Genomic DNA, 17,581 nt, shown 5'->3' with positions numbered 1-17,581 from the left:
ATGTATTACCTCCTGTCTATTGTCTATCATGTATTACCTCCTGTCTATTATCTATCATGTATTACCTCCTATCTATTGTCTATCATGTATTACCTCCTGTCTATTGTCTATCATGTATTACCTCCTGTCTATTGTCTATCATGTATTACCTCCTGTCTATTATCTATCATGTATTACCTCCTGTCTATTGTCTATCATGTATTACCTCCTGTCTATTGTCTATCATGTATTACCTCCTGTCTATTATCTATCATGTATTACCTCCTATCTATTGTCTTATATCTATCATGTATTACATCCTGTCTATTATCTATCATGTATTACCTCCTATCTATTATCTATAATTTATTACATCCTGTCTATTGTCTTTTATCTATCATTTATTACCTCCTATCTATTGTCTTTTATCTATCATGTATTACATCCTGTCTATTATCTATCATGTATTGCCTCCTGTCTATTGTCTTTTATCTATCATTTATTACCTCCTGTCTATTGTCTTTTATCTATCATTTATTACCTCCTGTCTATTATCTATAATTTATTACCTCCTGTCTATTATCTATCATGTATTACCTCCTGTCTATTATCTATCATTTATTACCTCCTGCCTATTATCTATCATGTATTACCTCCTGTCTATTGTCTATCATGTAATACCTCCTGTCTATTATCTATCATGTATTACCTCCTGTCTATTATCTATCATGTATTACCTCCTGCCTATTATCTATCATTTATTACCTCCTGTCTATTATCTTTTATCTGTCATGTATTACCTCCTGCCTATTATCTATCATTTATTACCTCCTGCCTATTATCTATCATGTATTACCTCCTGTCTATTGTCTATCATGTAATACCTCCTGTCTTATATCTATCATGTATTACCTCCTGTCTATTATCTATCATGTATTACCTCCTGTCTATTATCTATCATGTATTACCTCCTATCTATTGTCTATCATGTATTACCTCCTGTCTATTGTCTATCATGTATTACCTCCTGTCTATTGTCTATCATGTATTACCTCCTGTCTATTATCTATCATGTATTACCTCCTGTCTATTGTCTATCATGTATTACCTCCTGTCTATTGTCTATCATGTATTACCTCCTGTCTATTATCTATCATGTATTACCTCCTGTCTATTGTCTATCATGTATTACCTCCTGTCTATTATCTATCATGTATTACCTCCTGTCTATTGTCTATCATGTATTACCTCCTGTCTATTATCTATCATGTATTACCTCCTATCTATTGTCTATCATGTATTACCTCCTGTCTATTGTCTATCATGTATTACCTCCTGTCTATTGTCTATCATGTATTACCTCCTGTCTATTATCTATCATGTATTACCTCCTATCTATTGTCTATCATGTATTACCTCCTGTCTATTGTCTATCATGTATTACCTCCTGTCTATTGTCTATCATGTATTACCTCCTGTCTATTATCTATCATGTATTACCTCCTGTCTATTGTCTATCATGTATTACCTCCTGTCTATTGTCTATCATGTATTACCTCCTGTCTATTATCTATCATGTATTACCTCCTATCTATTGTCTTATATCTATCATGTATTACATCCTGTCTATTATCTATCATGTATTACCTCCTATCTATTATCTATAATTTATTACATCCTGTCTATTGTCTTTTATCTATCATTTATTACCTCCTATCTATTGTCTTTTATCTATCATGTATTACATCCTGTCTATTATCTATCATGTATTGCCTCCTGTCTATTGTCTTTTATCTATCATTTATTACCTCCTGTCTATTGTCTTTTATCTATCATGTATTACATCCTGTCTATTATCTATAATTTATTACCTCCTGTCTATTGTCTTTTATCTATCATGTATTACCTCCTATCTATTATCTATCATGTATTACCTCCTGTCTATTATCTATCATGTATTACCTCCTGTCTATTGTCTATCATGTATTACCTCCTGTCTATTGTCTATCATGTATTACCTCCTGTCTATTATCTATAATTTATTACATCCTGTCTATTGTCTATCATGTATTACCTCCTGTCTATTGTCTATCATGTATTACCTCCTGTCTATTATCTATCATGTATTACCTCCTGTCTATTGTCTATCATGTATTACCTCCTGTCTATTGTCTATCATGTATTACCTCCTGTCTATTATCTATCATGTATTACCTCCTGTCTATTGTCTATCATGTATTACCTCCTGTCTATTATCTATCATGTATTACCTCCTGTCTATTGTCTATCATGTATTACCTCCTGTCTATTATCTATCATGTATTACCTCCTATCTATTGTCTATCATGTATTACCTCCTGTCTATTGTCTATCATGTATTACCTCCTGTCTATTGTCTATCATGTATTACCTCCTGTCTATTATCTATCATGTATTACCTCCTATCTATTGTCTATCATGTATTACCTCCTGTCTATTGTCTATCATGTATTACCTCCTGTCTATTGTCTATCATGTATTACCTCCTGTCTATTATCTATCATGTATTACCTCCTGTCTATTGTCTATCATGTATTACCTCCTGTCTATTGTCCTTTATCTATCATGTATTACCTCCTGTCTATTATCTATCATGTATTACCTCCTGTCTATTGTCTATCATGTATTACCTCCTGTCTATTATCTATCATGTATTACCTCCTATCTATTGTCTTATATCTATCATGTATTACATCCTGTCTATTATCTATCATGTATTACCTCCTATCTATTATCTATAATTTATTACATCCTGTCTATTGTCTTTTATCTATCATTTATTACCTCCTATCTATTGTCTTTTATCTATCATGTATTACATCCTGTCTATTATCTATCATGTATTGCCTCCTGTCTATTGTCTATTATCTATAATTTATTACCTCCTGTCTATTGTCTTTTATCTATCATTTATTACCTCCTATCTATTATCTATCATGTATTACCTCCTGTCTATTATCTATCATGTATTACCTCCTGTCTATTGTCTATCATGTATTACCTCCTGTCTATTATCTATCATGTATCACCTCATGTCTATTGTCTAGTATCTGTCATGTATTACCTCCTGTCTATTATCTATCATGCATTACATCCTGTCTATTGTCCTTTATCTATAATGTATTACCTCCTGTCTATTATCTATCATGTATTACCTCCTATCTATTGTCTTATATCTATCATGTATTACCTCCTGTCTATTATCTATCATGTATTGCCTCCTGTCTATTGTCTTTTATCTATAATGTATTACCTCCTGTCAATTATCTATCATGTATTACCTCCTGTCTATTGTCTATCATGTATTACCTCCTGTCTATTATCTATCATGTATTACCTCCTGTCTATTATCTATCATGTATTACCTCCTGTCTATTGTCTATCATGTATTACCTCCTGTCTATTGTCTATCATGTATTACCTCCTGTCTATTATCTATCATGTATTACCTCCTGTCTATTGTCTATCATGTATTACCTCCTGTCTATTGTCTATCATGTATTACCTCCTGTCTATTATCTATCATGTATTACCTCCTGTCTATTATCTATCATGTATTACCTCCTGTCTATTGTCCTTTATCTATCTCCTTTCTTCATCTCTGTCTGTCTGTCTCTCATTCTGTCTATTTCTCTCATTATTTATATCCCAGTATTCACATATTCAGATTCAAATCAGGCTTATTAGCATGAATGACAAAGCCACTGTTGCTAAAGCAAATTGAGATATACATCAACAGTAACAGAAAATAATAATAATAACTATAATAATAATGATAATAGTGATGATGATTAGAGAAAGTAGACAGGATACAGTGCCTTTGGAAAGTATTCAGACTTCTTGACTTTTTCCACATTTTGTGGAAAACAGCCTTATTCTAAAATGTATTTAAAAAATACAAAACAGAAACCTGTTATTTTCAGAAACCTGTTAGTATTCAGTCCCTTTGGTATGAGACTTAAAATTGAGCTCAGGTGCATCCTGTTTCCATTGATCATCCTTGAGATGTGGCCACCTCTCAGAGCCTTGTTCCTCTCTAGATTGTTTACTAGAGAGGTTCCTGCCTTTCTAGGGAGTTTTTCCAATCCACCGTGCTTCTACATCTGCATTCCTTGCTGTTTGGGGTTTTAGGCTGGGTTTCTGTATAGCACTTTGTGACATTGGCTGATGTAAAAAGGGCTTTATGAATACATTTGATTGGAGTCCACCTGTGGTAAATTGATTGGACATGAAGTGGAAAGACACAAACCTGTATATATAAGGTTCCACAGTTAACAGTGCATGTCAGAGCAAAAACCAAGCCATGAGGTTGAAGGAATTGTCTGTAGAGCTCAGAGACAGGATTGTGTCCAGGCACAGATCTGGGTAAGAGTACCAACACTTTTCTGCAGCATTGAAGGTCCCCAAGAACACAGTGGCCTCCATCATTCTTAAATGGAAGAAGGTGGGAACCACCAAGACTCTTGCTAGAGCTGGCTGCCAAACTGAACCATCGGGGGAGAAGGGCCTTGGTCAGGGAGGTGACCAAGACCCAATGGACACTCTGACAGAGCTCTAGAGTTTCTCTGTGAACCTTCCAGAAGGACAACCATCTCTGCAGCACCCCACTAATCAGGCCTTTATGGTAGAGTGGCCAGAAAGAAGCCACTCCTCAGTAAAAGGCACATGACAGCCTGAGTTTTCCAAAAGGCATCTAAAGACTCTCAGACCATGAGAAACAAGATTCTCTGTTCTAATGAAACCAAGATGGCCTGAATGCCAATCGTCACGTCTGAAGGAAACTGGCACCATCCCTACAGTGAAGAATGGTGTTGGCAACATCGTACTGTGGGGATGTTTGTCAGTGGCAGGGACTGGGAGACTAGTCAGGATCGAGGCAAAGATGAACGGAGCAAAGTACCGACCTGCTCCAGAGAGCTCAGGACCTCAGACTGGGGCGAAGGTTCACCATCCAACAGGACATCAACCCTAAGCACACAGCCAAGACAACCCAGGACGGGCGTCGGGACACGTCTCTGGACATCCTTGAGTGGCCCAGCCAGACTTGAACCCGATCAAAGATCTCTGAATGTCCTTGAGTGGCCCAGCCAGAGCCCGGACATAAACCCGATCAAAGATCTCTGAATGTCCTTGAGTGGCCCAGCCAGAGCCCGGACATAAACCCGATCAAAGATCTCTGAATGTCCTTGAGTGGCCCAGCCAGAGCCCGGACATAAACCCGATCAAAGATCTCTGGAGAGACCTGAAAATAGCTGTTCAGCAACATTCCCCCTCCAACCTTACAAAACTTGAGAGGGTCTGTAGAGAGGGATGGGAGAAAGTTTCCAAATACAGGTGTGCCAAGCTTGTAGCGTCATATCCAAGTAGACTGGAGGCTGTGGTCGCTGCCAAAGGTGCTTCAAGAAAGTACTGAGTAAAGGGTCTGAATACTTATGTTAATGTCATATTTTTGTTTTTTTTGTTTTTTTTAATTCGAAAAGAATTACAAAAACTTGTCATTTCTTTGTCATTATAGGGTATTGTGTATAGATTGATAAGGAAAAATATTTTTAATACATTACTTGATTTAATATTTAATACCTATATTTAATACATATTTAATACAAGGCTGTAACTTGTCAAAATGTGGAAAATGTCAAGGGTCTGAATAGTTTCTAAAGGCACTGTATATATGTTTTTTATGTTGAGAAATCAAATGTGTAAATGCAAAAAGTAATTTTAATATTATATCTTAAAAGCATTTTACTTTGTAAATAAAAATAAGATAATTACAGTATATCCTGTATATATCGGTAGAATGAGATTATGCAGTGAATGCGTGCTAGAACATTGAATAGGCACAATGGGATACATTGACATCATCTATGGAATGTCGGTGTGCATACAGGTGTCAGTAGTGTGTGTGTGTGTGTGTGTGTGTGTGTGTGTGTGTGTGTGTGTGTGTGTGTGTGTGTGTGTGTGTGTGTGTGTGTGTGTGTGTGTGTGTGTGAGTGTGCGTGTGTGTGTGTGCGTTTTTGTGTGTGTGCGTGTGCACACAGACTTGTGCAAATGGATTTATATAAGTGTGTGTTTGCATGTATGAGTGTGTGTATGTGTGTATTACATGTTTGTTGATGTATTATTTAATGTGTAAATTAAATGTCTGTTAATCCAGACAGAAAGTAAATGAGTCAAAATGATTAATTAAGGAAACAAACCTAAAGAGAGCAGAAACAAAACAAAAACACAACAACCACGAAGTCCATCCCATCTCTCTCTCTGGTTGTGGTGCAGGGTGACACATTTAGCTGCCAGCTTAGTTGACTGCTGCTCCCCTCCAAGAAGAATGGGGAGTTTATGTCCATCAAGGATTTGTCCAAAGTTTGGTATATACAGTTTTCTTCCAAATCGGGGGGTATGTTTCCCTTATGTTGCCATATTTTGGGCAGGAATACAGTAAGTGAATCTCAGTTTCTCCATCCTGTAAATCAGACTCCATGTTCTCTGATGTGGTCGTTCAGTCTGTATTCAGAGAGGGGTTTTCTTCTATTTACATCTAGTTTGGCTGAGATATTCTGCCAATGTAAATGTTGGATTTAGATAACAATCACGTTTAGTTTGTAATTGAATTTAGTTTGTCACTGAACAACAATAGAAACACAACATGTAAAGTGTTGTGTCTCATGTTTCCTGAGCTGAAATCAAAGATCCCAGAATTATCCCATTCAAACAAAAAGCTTTTTTGTCAAAAATGTTGTGCACAAATTTGTTTACATTCTTGTTAGTGAGCATTTCTCCTTTGCCACGGTAATCCATCCACATGACAAATGTGGCATATCAAGAAGCTGATTAAACAGCAAGATCATTTCACAATAAAAAGCCACTCTAAAAAGTGCAGTTTTGTCACAACACAATGCCACAGATATCTCAAGTTTTGAGGGAGAGTGCAATTGGAATGCTGACTGCAGGAATGTCCATCGGAGCTGTTGCCAGAGAATTGAATGTTAATTTCCCTACCATAAGCCTCCTCCAATGTTGTTTTAGAGAATTTGGCAGTACGTCCAACCGGCCTCACAACCTCAGGCTACATGTTCGGCGTTGTGTGGGAGAGCGGTTTGCGGATGTCTATGTTGTGAACAGACTGCCCCATGGTGGCGGTTGGGTTATGGTATGGGCAGATATAAGATACGGACAACGAACACAATTGCATTTTATCAATGGCAATTTGAATGCACAGAGATACCGTGATGAGATCCTGAGGCCCATCGTCGTGCCATTCAACCGCCGCCATGACCTCATGTTTCAGCATGATAATGCACAGTCCCATGTTGCAAGGATCTGTACACAATTCCTGGAAGCTGAAAATGTCCCAGTTCTTCCATGGCCTGTATACTCACCTGACACCCATTGAGCATGTTTGGGATGCTCTTGATCGACGTGTACGACAGCGTGTTCCAGTTCCCGCCAATATCCAGCAACTTCGGACAACATTCCACAATCAACAATCAACAGCCTGATCAACTATATGAGAAAGAGATTGTGTCACGCTGCATGAGGCAAATGGTGGTCACACCAGATACTGACTGGTTTTCTGATCTACTCTCCTACTTTTTAAAAATAAGTTATCTGACCAACAGATGCATATCTGTATTCCCAGTCATGTGAAATCCATAGATTAGAGACTTATTTATTTATTTCAATTGACTGATTTCCTTATATGAACTGTAACTCAGTAAAATCTTTGAAATTGTTGCATGTTTATATTTTTGTTCAGGTTAGCCGTTTTTCAATTTGGAGTCAATTTGTTTGCTTTTGATTTTAGAAATGAAACAGTTTTTTGAATGGTCTTTAGTTTGTATGTTGTTAGTGAGCCGCAGAGCAAGCAGCCCAGGGGATCATCCTCTTGGGAGAAGTGGTTACTCAGAAAGGATCAGCATTTAATGGAGCTCTGGTCTGCTTGATTTAAATACTGCCAGAATTAAAATACACTTTTTTGCACTTGAATGTGTAGAGTGAATGTGAATGTGTCACTATCTGTCAAATTGTCCCCTTCGTGTCCCTGTGTGATCACTGCTGTAACCTTGCTGATGTGACCTTGATAGGCTAATGTAGGTGACAGAACCATATCGAAGGGAATCCCACCCAGTCGTTTCACTCCTCACTGATCAGGAGCTGAGGAGGAACCAAAGGAATCGTTGGGATCGTTCTCCTCTCATCCTTCCCTCCTCCTCCTCCTCCTCCTTCTCCTCACATCCTACCGTTCACCGCTTCACCTGACTCCAACTCCTCCCTCGGCTCTTACCATTAGACAGCCGGTTGCCATTCTCTACGGGGGTGTGGCTTGGTGGGTGGGGGGCGTGGTTGTTGGCGTTCTTGTCCTGTAGCTGTGGAGACAGGGAGGAGGGGGTGGAGCCTGGGTGCTCATCTCTCCCTGGCAGGTTGATGTTGGAGTTGAACCCTGGGAGGAGATGACAAACACACTCACACACACTGTTACTGCGATCGGTTTGTTTCTGTACATTGAATTGTTAAACTGTTAGTTCCAAAAATATTTTTGGTACTTCAGATTGTTCTTGCAATTCTCACATAGACATCATTGGGATGAAGAATGTTTGAAAGGCTTTTTACATTTGTAACACAAACCAGTTTTGAGAATATCATGATTAAAGTGGCAATTTTAGGCCCTTTTTAGACCTACAATTGCCTCCGGTAAGACCCTATGACCTATGAACCTTACACGATACAGACAACACCCTGGTGTCATTATATTCCTAATAGCACGCTCTAACATATGGAGCATCACTCAATTCTGAAATACAATTTTAAACATTCATTTATTAAACATTAAAACAATTTATATGAATACATCAAAATGACCCTTTTTGATGTAGTTCCTTTGTAGACCTATTGTTTTAATACAGAATATACTCTACAAGTACATTTCTACAGTCAGTTCTCTGCTAATTTTCAAGTTTAAAGCTGGGAATGCCTCAGGGAGCTTCAAGTTTAAAGCTGGGAATGCCTCAGGGAGCTTCAAGTTTAAAGCTGGGAATGCCTCAGGGAGCTTCAAGTTTAAAGCTGGGAATGCCTCAGGGAGCTTCAAGTTTAAAGCTGGGAATGCCTCAGGGAGCTTCAAGTTTAAAGCTGGGAATGCCTCAGGGAGCTTCAAGTTTAAAGCTGGGAATGCCTCAGGGAGCTTCAAGTTTAAAGCTGGGAATGCCTCAGGGAGCTTCAAGTTTAAAGCTGGGAATGCCTCAGGGAGCTTCAAGTTTAAAGCTGGGAATGCCTCAGGGAGCTTCAAGTTTAAAGCTGGGAATGCCTCAGGGAGCTTCAAGTTTAAAGCTGGGAATGCCTCAGGAGCTTCAAGTTTAAAGTTGGGAATGCCTCAGGGAGCTTCAAGTTTAAAGTTGGGAATGCCTCAGGGAGCTTCAAGTTTAAAGCTGGGAATGCCTCAGGGAGCTTCAAGTTTAAAGCTGGGAATGCCTCAGGGAGCTTCAAGTTTAAAGTTGGGAATGCCTCAGGGAGCTTCAAGTTTAAAGCTGGGAATGCCTCAGGGAGCTTCAAGTTTAAAGCTGGGAATGCCTCAGGGAGCTTCAAGTTTAAAGCTGGGAATGCCTCAGGGAGCTTCAAGTTTAAAGCTGGGAATGCCTCAGGGAGCTTCAAGTTTAAAGTTGGGAATGCCTCAGGGAGCTTCAAGTTTAAAGCTGGGAATGCCTCAGGGAGCTTCAAGTTTAAAGCTGGGAATGCCTCAGGGAGCTTCAAGTTTAAAGCTGGGAATGCCTCAGGGAGCTTCAAGTTTAAAGCTGGGAATGCCTCAGGGAGCTTCAAGTTTAAAGTTGGGAATTCCTCAGGGAGCTTCAAGTTTAAAGCTGGGAATGCCTCAGGGAGCTTCAAGTTTAAAGCTGGGAATGCCTCAGGGAGCTTCAAGTTTAAAGTTGGGAATGCCTCAGGGAGCTTCAAGTTTAAAGCTGGGAATGCCTCAGGGAGCTTCAAGTTTAAAGCTGGGAATGCCTCAGGGAGCTTCAAGTTTAAAGCTGGGAATGCCTCAGGGAGCTTCAAGTTTAAAGCTGGGAATGCCTCAGGGAGCTTCAAGTTTAAAGTTGGGAATTCCTCAGGGAGCTTCAAGTTTAAAGTTGGGAATGCCTCAGGGAGCTTCAAGTTTAAAGCTGGGAATGCCTCAGGGAGCTTCAAGTTTAAAGCTGGGAATGACTCAGGGAGCTTCAAGTTTAAAGTTGGGAATGCCTCAGGGAGCTTCAAGTTTAAAGCTGGGAATGCCTCAGGGAGCTTCAAGTTTAAAGCTGGGAATGCCTCAGGGAGCTTCAAGTTTAAAGTTGGGAATTCCCATGACGTCCCTGTGGCATTCTCGTATGCCACAGGAGAAGCAGGCAGGGGGAAACAGCTGCTCATCACAGGCATGGCATTGATACCTCCCCTAACCCCCAGGCCACCCCGGAGCATCGGGTATCACAGATAACCATTTAGTGCCAGAGAGGGAACGGAAGCAGGCTGCCCCGTTAAGCCCAGTGGCATCTCGCTGTTCACGACCCTGACTACCAGCCTTCTCTGGCGTGTAGGCATGCTAACTAGTAAAAGGCATCCCCATTCAAGTCATCAATGTACCTTGCTGGTCATTCTATGTCTAGGCATGTGACATTGAGATGGAAGAAAGTGTCACGTCAGCCTGAGGGTTTCTGTTTCTTTTTTCTTTTTTCTTTTTTTTATTTCACCTTTATTTAACCAGGTAGGCCAGTTGAGAACAAGTTCTCATTTGCAACTGCGACCTGGCCAAGATAAAGCATAGCAGTGTGAGCAGACAACACAGAGTTACACATGGAATAAACAATTAACAAGTCAATAACACAGTAGAAAACAAAGGGGGGAGTCTATATACAATGTGTGCAAAAGGCATGAGGAGGTAGGCGAATAATTACAATTTTGCAGATTAACACTGGAGTGATAAATGATCAGATGGTCATGTACAGGTAGAGATATTGGTGTGCAAAAGAGCAAGTAAATAAATAAAAACAGTATGGGGATGAGGTAGGTGAAAATGGGTGGGCTATTTACCAATAGACTATGTACAGCAGCAGCGATCGGTTAGCTGCTCAGATAGCTGATGTTTGAAGTTGGTGAGGGAGATAAAAGTCTCCAACTTCAGCGATTTTTGCAATTCGTTCCAGTCACAGGCAGCAGAGTACTGGAACGAAAGGCGGCCAAATGAGGTGTTGGCTTTAGGGATGATCAGTGAGATACACCTGCTGGAGCGCGTGCTACGGATGGGTGTTGCCATCGTGACCAGTGAACTGAGATAAGGCGGAGCTTTACCTAGCATGGACTTGTAGATGACCTGGAGCCAGTGGGTCTGGCGACGAATATGTAACGAGGGCCAGCCGACCAGAGCATACAGGTCGCAGTGGTGGGTGGTATAAGGTGCTTTAGTGACAAAACGGATGGCACTGTGATAGACTGCATCCAGTTTGCTGAGTAGAGTGTTGGAAGCCATTTTGTAGATGACATCGCCAAAGTCGAGGATCGGAAGGATAGTCAGTTTTACTAGGGTAAGCTTGGCGGCGTGAGTGAAGGAGGCTTTGTTGCGGAATAGAAAGCCGACTCTTGATTTGATTTTCGATTGGAGATGTTTGATATGAGTCTGGAAGGAGAGTTTGCAGTCTAGCCAGACACCTAGGTACTTATAGATGTCCACATATTCAAGGTCGGAACCATCCAGGGTGGTGATGCTAGTCGGGCATGCGGGTGCAGGCAGCGATCGGTTGAAAAGCATGCATTTGGTTTTACTAGCGTTTAAGAGCAGTTGGAGGCCACGGAAGGAGTGTTGTATGGCATTGAAGCTTGTTTGGAGGTTAGATAGCACAGTGTCCAATGACGGGCCGAAAGTATATAGAATGGTGTCGTCTGCGTAGAGGTGGATCAGGGAATCGCCCGCAGCAAGAGCAACGTCATTGATATATACAGAGAAAAGAGTCGGCCCGAGAATTGAACCCTGTGGCACCCCCATAGAGACTGCCAGAGGACCGGACAGCATGCCCTCCGATTTGACACACTGAACTCTGTCTGCAAAGTAATTGGTGAACCAGGCAAGGCAGTCATCCGAAAAACCGAGGCTACTGAGTCTGCCGATAAGAATATGGTGATTGACAGAGTCGAAAGCCTTGGCAAGGTCAATGAAGACGGCTGCACAGTACTGTCTTTTATCGATGGCCCTAGACCCCTGGGTTTTAAGGCCCTTGGCATTCTGGTGGATATCCTTAAACTACTGTTAGTGCCCCTCTTCAATGCCCTGTCTCAATGACTTAGTTAGATTAAGAAGTATCCCACTGGGCACACACTGGCTGAATCAACGTTGCTTCCACATCATTTCAATGATGAATTGATGCCTGTGCCCAGTGGGATGTCTCTGCTACACTCTGTTCTGTCCTCATGTCCTCTCCCCTTTCGTAGTGTGAGGAAGAGTGATATACCCCACTACGGTGATAAATATTTAATCTCATATTATATTAACCTACACACTGCTAATATACTTGAATGAATAATGACAGAGAGGAGCGAGAGAGGAGAGAGATAGAGAGAGCGAGAGAGAGAGAGGTGAGAGAGGGAAAAGAGACTGAGCGTCACAGGTGAGAGAGAGAGAGAAGGAGAAAGAGGAGAGAAAGAGAGAGAGGAGAGCGAGAGAAGGAGAAAAAGAGAGAGGAGCGAGAGAAGGAGAAAGAGAGAGGAGAGAGAGAGAGAAAGAGAGAGAGACTGATAGAGAATGAGAAAGAGAGATACAGAGAAAGAGAGATATACAGAGAGAGAAAGATACAGAGAAATAGAGAGATAGAGAAAGAGAGAGATACAGAGAGGGAGAGATACAGAGAGAAAGAGAGAGATACAGAGAAAGAATGATATAGAGAGAGAGACATGGTAGAGAAAGAGAAGGAGAGAAAGAGGAGATAGAAAGAGAGAGAGAAACATCCTCTGTGTACAATGTAAAAACACCAAATAATGCATGCAGAGCAGAATTAAGCCAATAGCCACTAATTATCCAAATCCACGAAAGAACTGTTCAGTTCTACAACCACCTAAAAGGAAGCGATTCCCAAACCTTCCATAACAAATTCATCACCTACAGACAAATGAACCTGGAGAAGAGTCCCCTAGGCAAGCGGGTCCTGTGGCTCTGTTCACAAACACAAACATACCCCACAGAGCCCCAGGACAGCAACACAATTAGACCCAAACAAATCATGAGAAAACTAAAAGATAATTACTTGACACATCGGCAAGAATTAACAAAAAAACTGAGCAAACTGGAATGCTATTTGGCCCCAAACAGAGAGTACACAGTGGCAAAATATTTTACCACTGTGACTGACCCAAATTAAGGAAGCTTTGACTATGTACAGACTCAGTGAGCATAGCCTTGCTATTGAGAATGGCCACTGTAGGCAGACTTGTCTCTCAACAGAAGACAGGCTATGTACACACTGTCCACAAAATTAGGTGGAAAGTGAGCTGCACTTCCTAACCTCCTGCCAAATGTATGACCATATTAGAGACACATATTTCCCTCAGATTACACAGAACCACAAAGAATTTGTGGGAAATCTAGTTTTGATAAACTCCCATATCTATTGGGTGAAACACAGTGTGCCATCACAGCAGAAAGATGTGTGACCAGTTGCCACAAGAACACCATCGTAAATACAACCCATATTTCTGTTTATTTATTTTCCCTTTTGTACTTTAACTACTTGCACATCGTTACAACACTGTACAGTGCCTTGCGAAAGTATTCGGCCCCCTTGAACTTTGCGACCTTTTGCCACATTTCAGGCTTCAAACATAAAGATATAAAACTGTATTTTTTTGTGAAGAATCAACAAGAAGTGGGACACAATCATGAAGTGGAACGACATTTATTGGATATTTCAAACTTTTTTAACAAATCAAAAACTGAAAAATTGGGCGTGCAAAATTACTCAGCCCCCTTAAGTTAATACTTTGTAGCGCCACCTTTTGCTGCCATTACAGCTGTAAGTCGCTTGGGGTATGTCTCTATCAGTTTTGCACATCGAGAGACTGATATTTTTCCCATTCCTCCTTGCAAAACAGCTCGAGCTCAGTGAGGTTGGATGGAGAGCATTTGTGAACAGCAGTTTTCAGTTCTTTCCACAGATTCTCAATTGGATTCAGGTCTGGACTTTGACTTGGCCATTCTAACACCTGGATATGTTTATTTTTGAACCATTCCATTGTAGATTTTGCTTTATGTTTTGGATCATTGTCTTGTTGGAAGACAAATCTCCGTCCCAGTTGCAGGTCTTTTGCAGACTCCATCAGGTTTTCTTCCAGAATGGTCCTGTATTTGGCTCCATCCATCTTCCCATCAATTGTAACCATCTTCCCTGTCCCTGCTGAAGAAAAGCAGGCCCAAACCATGATGCTGCCACCACCACCATGTTTGACAGTGGGGATGGTGTGTTCAGGGTGATGAGCTGTGTTGCTTTTACGCCAAACATAACGTTTTGCATTGTTGACAAAAAGTTAAATTTTGGTTTCATCTGACCAGAGCACCTTCTTCCACATGTTTGGTGTGTCTCCCAGGTGGCTTGTGGCAAACTTTAAACAACACTTTTTATGGATATCTTTAAGAAATGGCTTTCTTCTTGCCACTCTTCCATAAAGGCCAGATTTGTGCAATATACGACAGATTGTTGTCCTATGGACAGAGTCTCCCACCTCAGCTGTAGATCTCTGCAGTTCATCCAGAGTGATCATGGGCCTCTTGGCTGCATCTCTGATCAGTGTTCTCCTTGTATGAGCTGAAAGTTTAGAGGGACGGCCAGGTCTTGGTAGATTTGCAGTGGTCTGATACTCCTTCCATTTCAATAATATCGCTTGCACAGTGCTCCTTGGGATGTTTAAAACTTGGGAAATCTTTTTGTATCCAAATCCGCCTTTAAACTTCTTCACAACAGTATCTCGGACCTGCCTGGTGTGTTCCTCGTTCTTCATGATGCTCTCTGCGCTTTTAACGGACCTCTGAGACTATCACAGTGCAGGTGCATTTATACGGAGACTTGATTACACACAGGTGGATTGTATTTATCATCATTAGTCATTTAGGTCAACATTGGATCATTCAGAGATCCTCACTGAACTTCTGGAGAGAGTTTGCTGCACTGAAAGTAAAGGGGCTGAATAATTTTGCACGCCCAATTTTTCAGTTTTTGATTTGTTAAAAAAGTTTGAAATATCCAATAAATGTCGTTCCACTTCATGATTGTGTCCCACTTGTTGTTGATTCTTCACAAAAAAATACAGTTTTATATCTTTATGTTTGAAGCCTGAAATGTGGCAAAAGGTCGCAAAGTTGAAGGGGGCCGAATACTTTCGCGGCACTGTATATAGACATAATGACTATTGAAATGCATTTACTCTTTTGGAACTTTTCTGAGTCTAATGTTTACTGTTCATTTTTAATTGTTTATTTAACTTTCGTTTACTATCTATTTCACTTGCTTTTTCAATGTAAACATGTTTCCCATGTCAGTAAAGCCCCTTAAATTGAAATGGATTTAATTGAAATTGAATTGAGAGAGAATGTAAGAGAGGGTGAGAGAAGGAGAGAGGGACTACAGTGTGTGTATTCTCGTGTAAGAGTGTTAACAATGAATGATGTTTCAAACTGATCTAACAGTTACTGCTTGTGTTCATATCATATTTAGAGTTGAAGGGAAGTGTTTGAACATGTATTTTATGTAACAGTCTCTTTAAATCAATGCAGTAATAGTAAGGCCACATTGTACCCATTTAATCAAAAGTTATTTGTAACATTCCGAAAACACCGGGGGGAGACTTAACCGTGAAATGATGCAGTATATACAGAGATTATATACAGAGATTACCAATACCATATCAATGTGGAGCTATATAAAGGGAATACCAATACCAGATCAATGTGGAGCTATATAAAGGGAATACCAGTACCAGATCAATGTGGAGCTATATAAAGGGAATACCAATACCAGATCAATGTGAAGCTATATAAAGGGAATACCAGTACCAGATCAATGTAGAGCTATATACAGGGAATACCAATACCAGATCAATGTGGAGCTATGTACAGGGAATACCAATACCAGATCAATGTGGAGCTATATACAGGGAATACCAGTACCAGATCAATGTGGAGCTATATAAAGAGAATACCAGTACCAGATCAATGTGGAGCTATATACAGGGAGTACCAACACCAGATCAATGTGGAGCTATATAAAGGGAATACCAGTACCAGATCAATGTGGAGCTATAAAAAGGGAATACCAATACCAGATCAATGTGGAGCTATATAAAGGGAATACCAGTACCAGATCAATGTGGAGCTATATACAGGGAATACCAATACCAGATCAATGTGGAGCTATATAAAGGGAATACCAGTACCAGATCAATGTGGAGCTATATACAGGGAGTACCAATACCAGATCAATGTGGAGCTATGTACAGGGAATACCAGTACCAGATCAATGTTGAGCTATATACAGGAAATACCAGTACCAGATCAATGTGCTACTATATACAGAGATTACCAGTACCAGATCAATGTGGAGCTATGTAGAGGGAGTACCAGTACCAGATCAATGTGGAGCTATATACAGGGAATACAAGTACCAGATCAATGTGGAGCTATATAAAGGAAATACCAATACCAGATCAATGTGGAGCTATATAAAGGGAATACAAGTACCAGATCAATGTGGAGCTATATACAGAGATTACCAGTACCAGATCAATGTGGAGCTATATACAGAGATTACCAATACCAGATCAATGTGGAGCTATGTACAGGGAATACCAGTACCAGATCAATGTGGAGCTATGTACAGGGAATACCAATACCAGATCAATGTGGAGCTATGTACAGGGAATACCAATACCAGATCAATGTGGAGCTATATAAAGGGAATACCAGTACCAGATCAATGTGGAGCTATATAAAGAGAATACCAGTACCAGATCAATGTGGAGCTATATACAGGGAGTACCAATACCAGATCAATGTGGAGCTATATAAAGGGAATACCAGTACCAGATCAATGTGGAGCTATATAAAGGGAGTACCAATACCAGATCAATGTGGAGCTATATAAAGGGAATACCAGTACCAGATCAATGTGGAGCTATATACAGGGAATACCAGTACCAGATCAATGTGGAGCTATATACAGGGAATACCAATACCAGATCAATGTGGAGCTATGTACAGGGAATACCAATACCAGATCAATGTGGAGCTATATACAGGAAATACCAGTACCAGATCAATGTGGAGCCATATAAAGAGAATACCAGTACCAGATCAATGTGGAGCTATATACAGGGAGTACCAACACCAGATCAATGTGGAGCTATATAAAGGGAATACCAGTACCAGATCAATGTGGAGCTATATAAAGGGAATACCAATACCAGATCAATGTGGAGCTATATAAAGGGAATACCAGTACCAGATCAATGTGGAGCTATATACAGGGAGTACCAGTACCAGATCAATGTGGAGCTATATACAGGGAGTACCAAC

General features: G+C 40.3%; 1 protein-coding gene across 1 annotated transcript in view; it reads right to left on the bottom strand.

The window, feature by feature from the left end:
- Positions 1-17,581, bottom strand: part of LOC112237601 (unconventional myosin-XVI-like) — a 277,352-nt gene that overhangs the window by 25,463 nt on the left and 234,308 nt on the right. Inside the window, 1 exon segment of the mRNA XM_042319826.1 lies at positions 8,300-8,455. Coding sequence (XP_042175760.1) covers positions 8,300-8,455 — 156 coding nt within the window.

This window comes from Oncorhynchus tshawytscha, linkage group LG03 (assembly GCF_018296145.1).
Source record: "Oncorhynchus tshawytscha isolate Ot180627B linkage group LG03, Otsh_v2.0, whole genome shotgun sequence".
Taxonomy (NCBI): domain Eukaryota; kingdom Metazoa; phylum Chordata; class Actinopteri; order Salmoniformes; family Salmonidae; genus Oncorhynchus; species Oncorhynchus tshawytscha.
The sequence above is the reverse complement of the archived record's forward strand: the minus strand, read 5'-3'. Positions and strand labels throughout refer to the sequence as shown.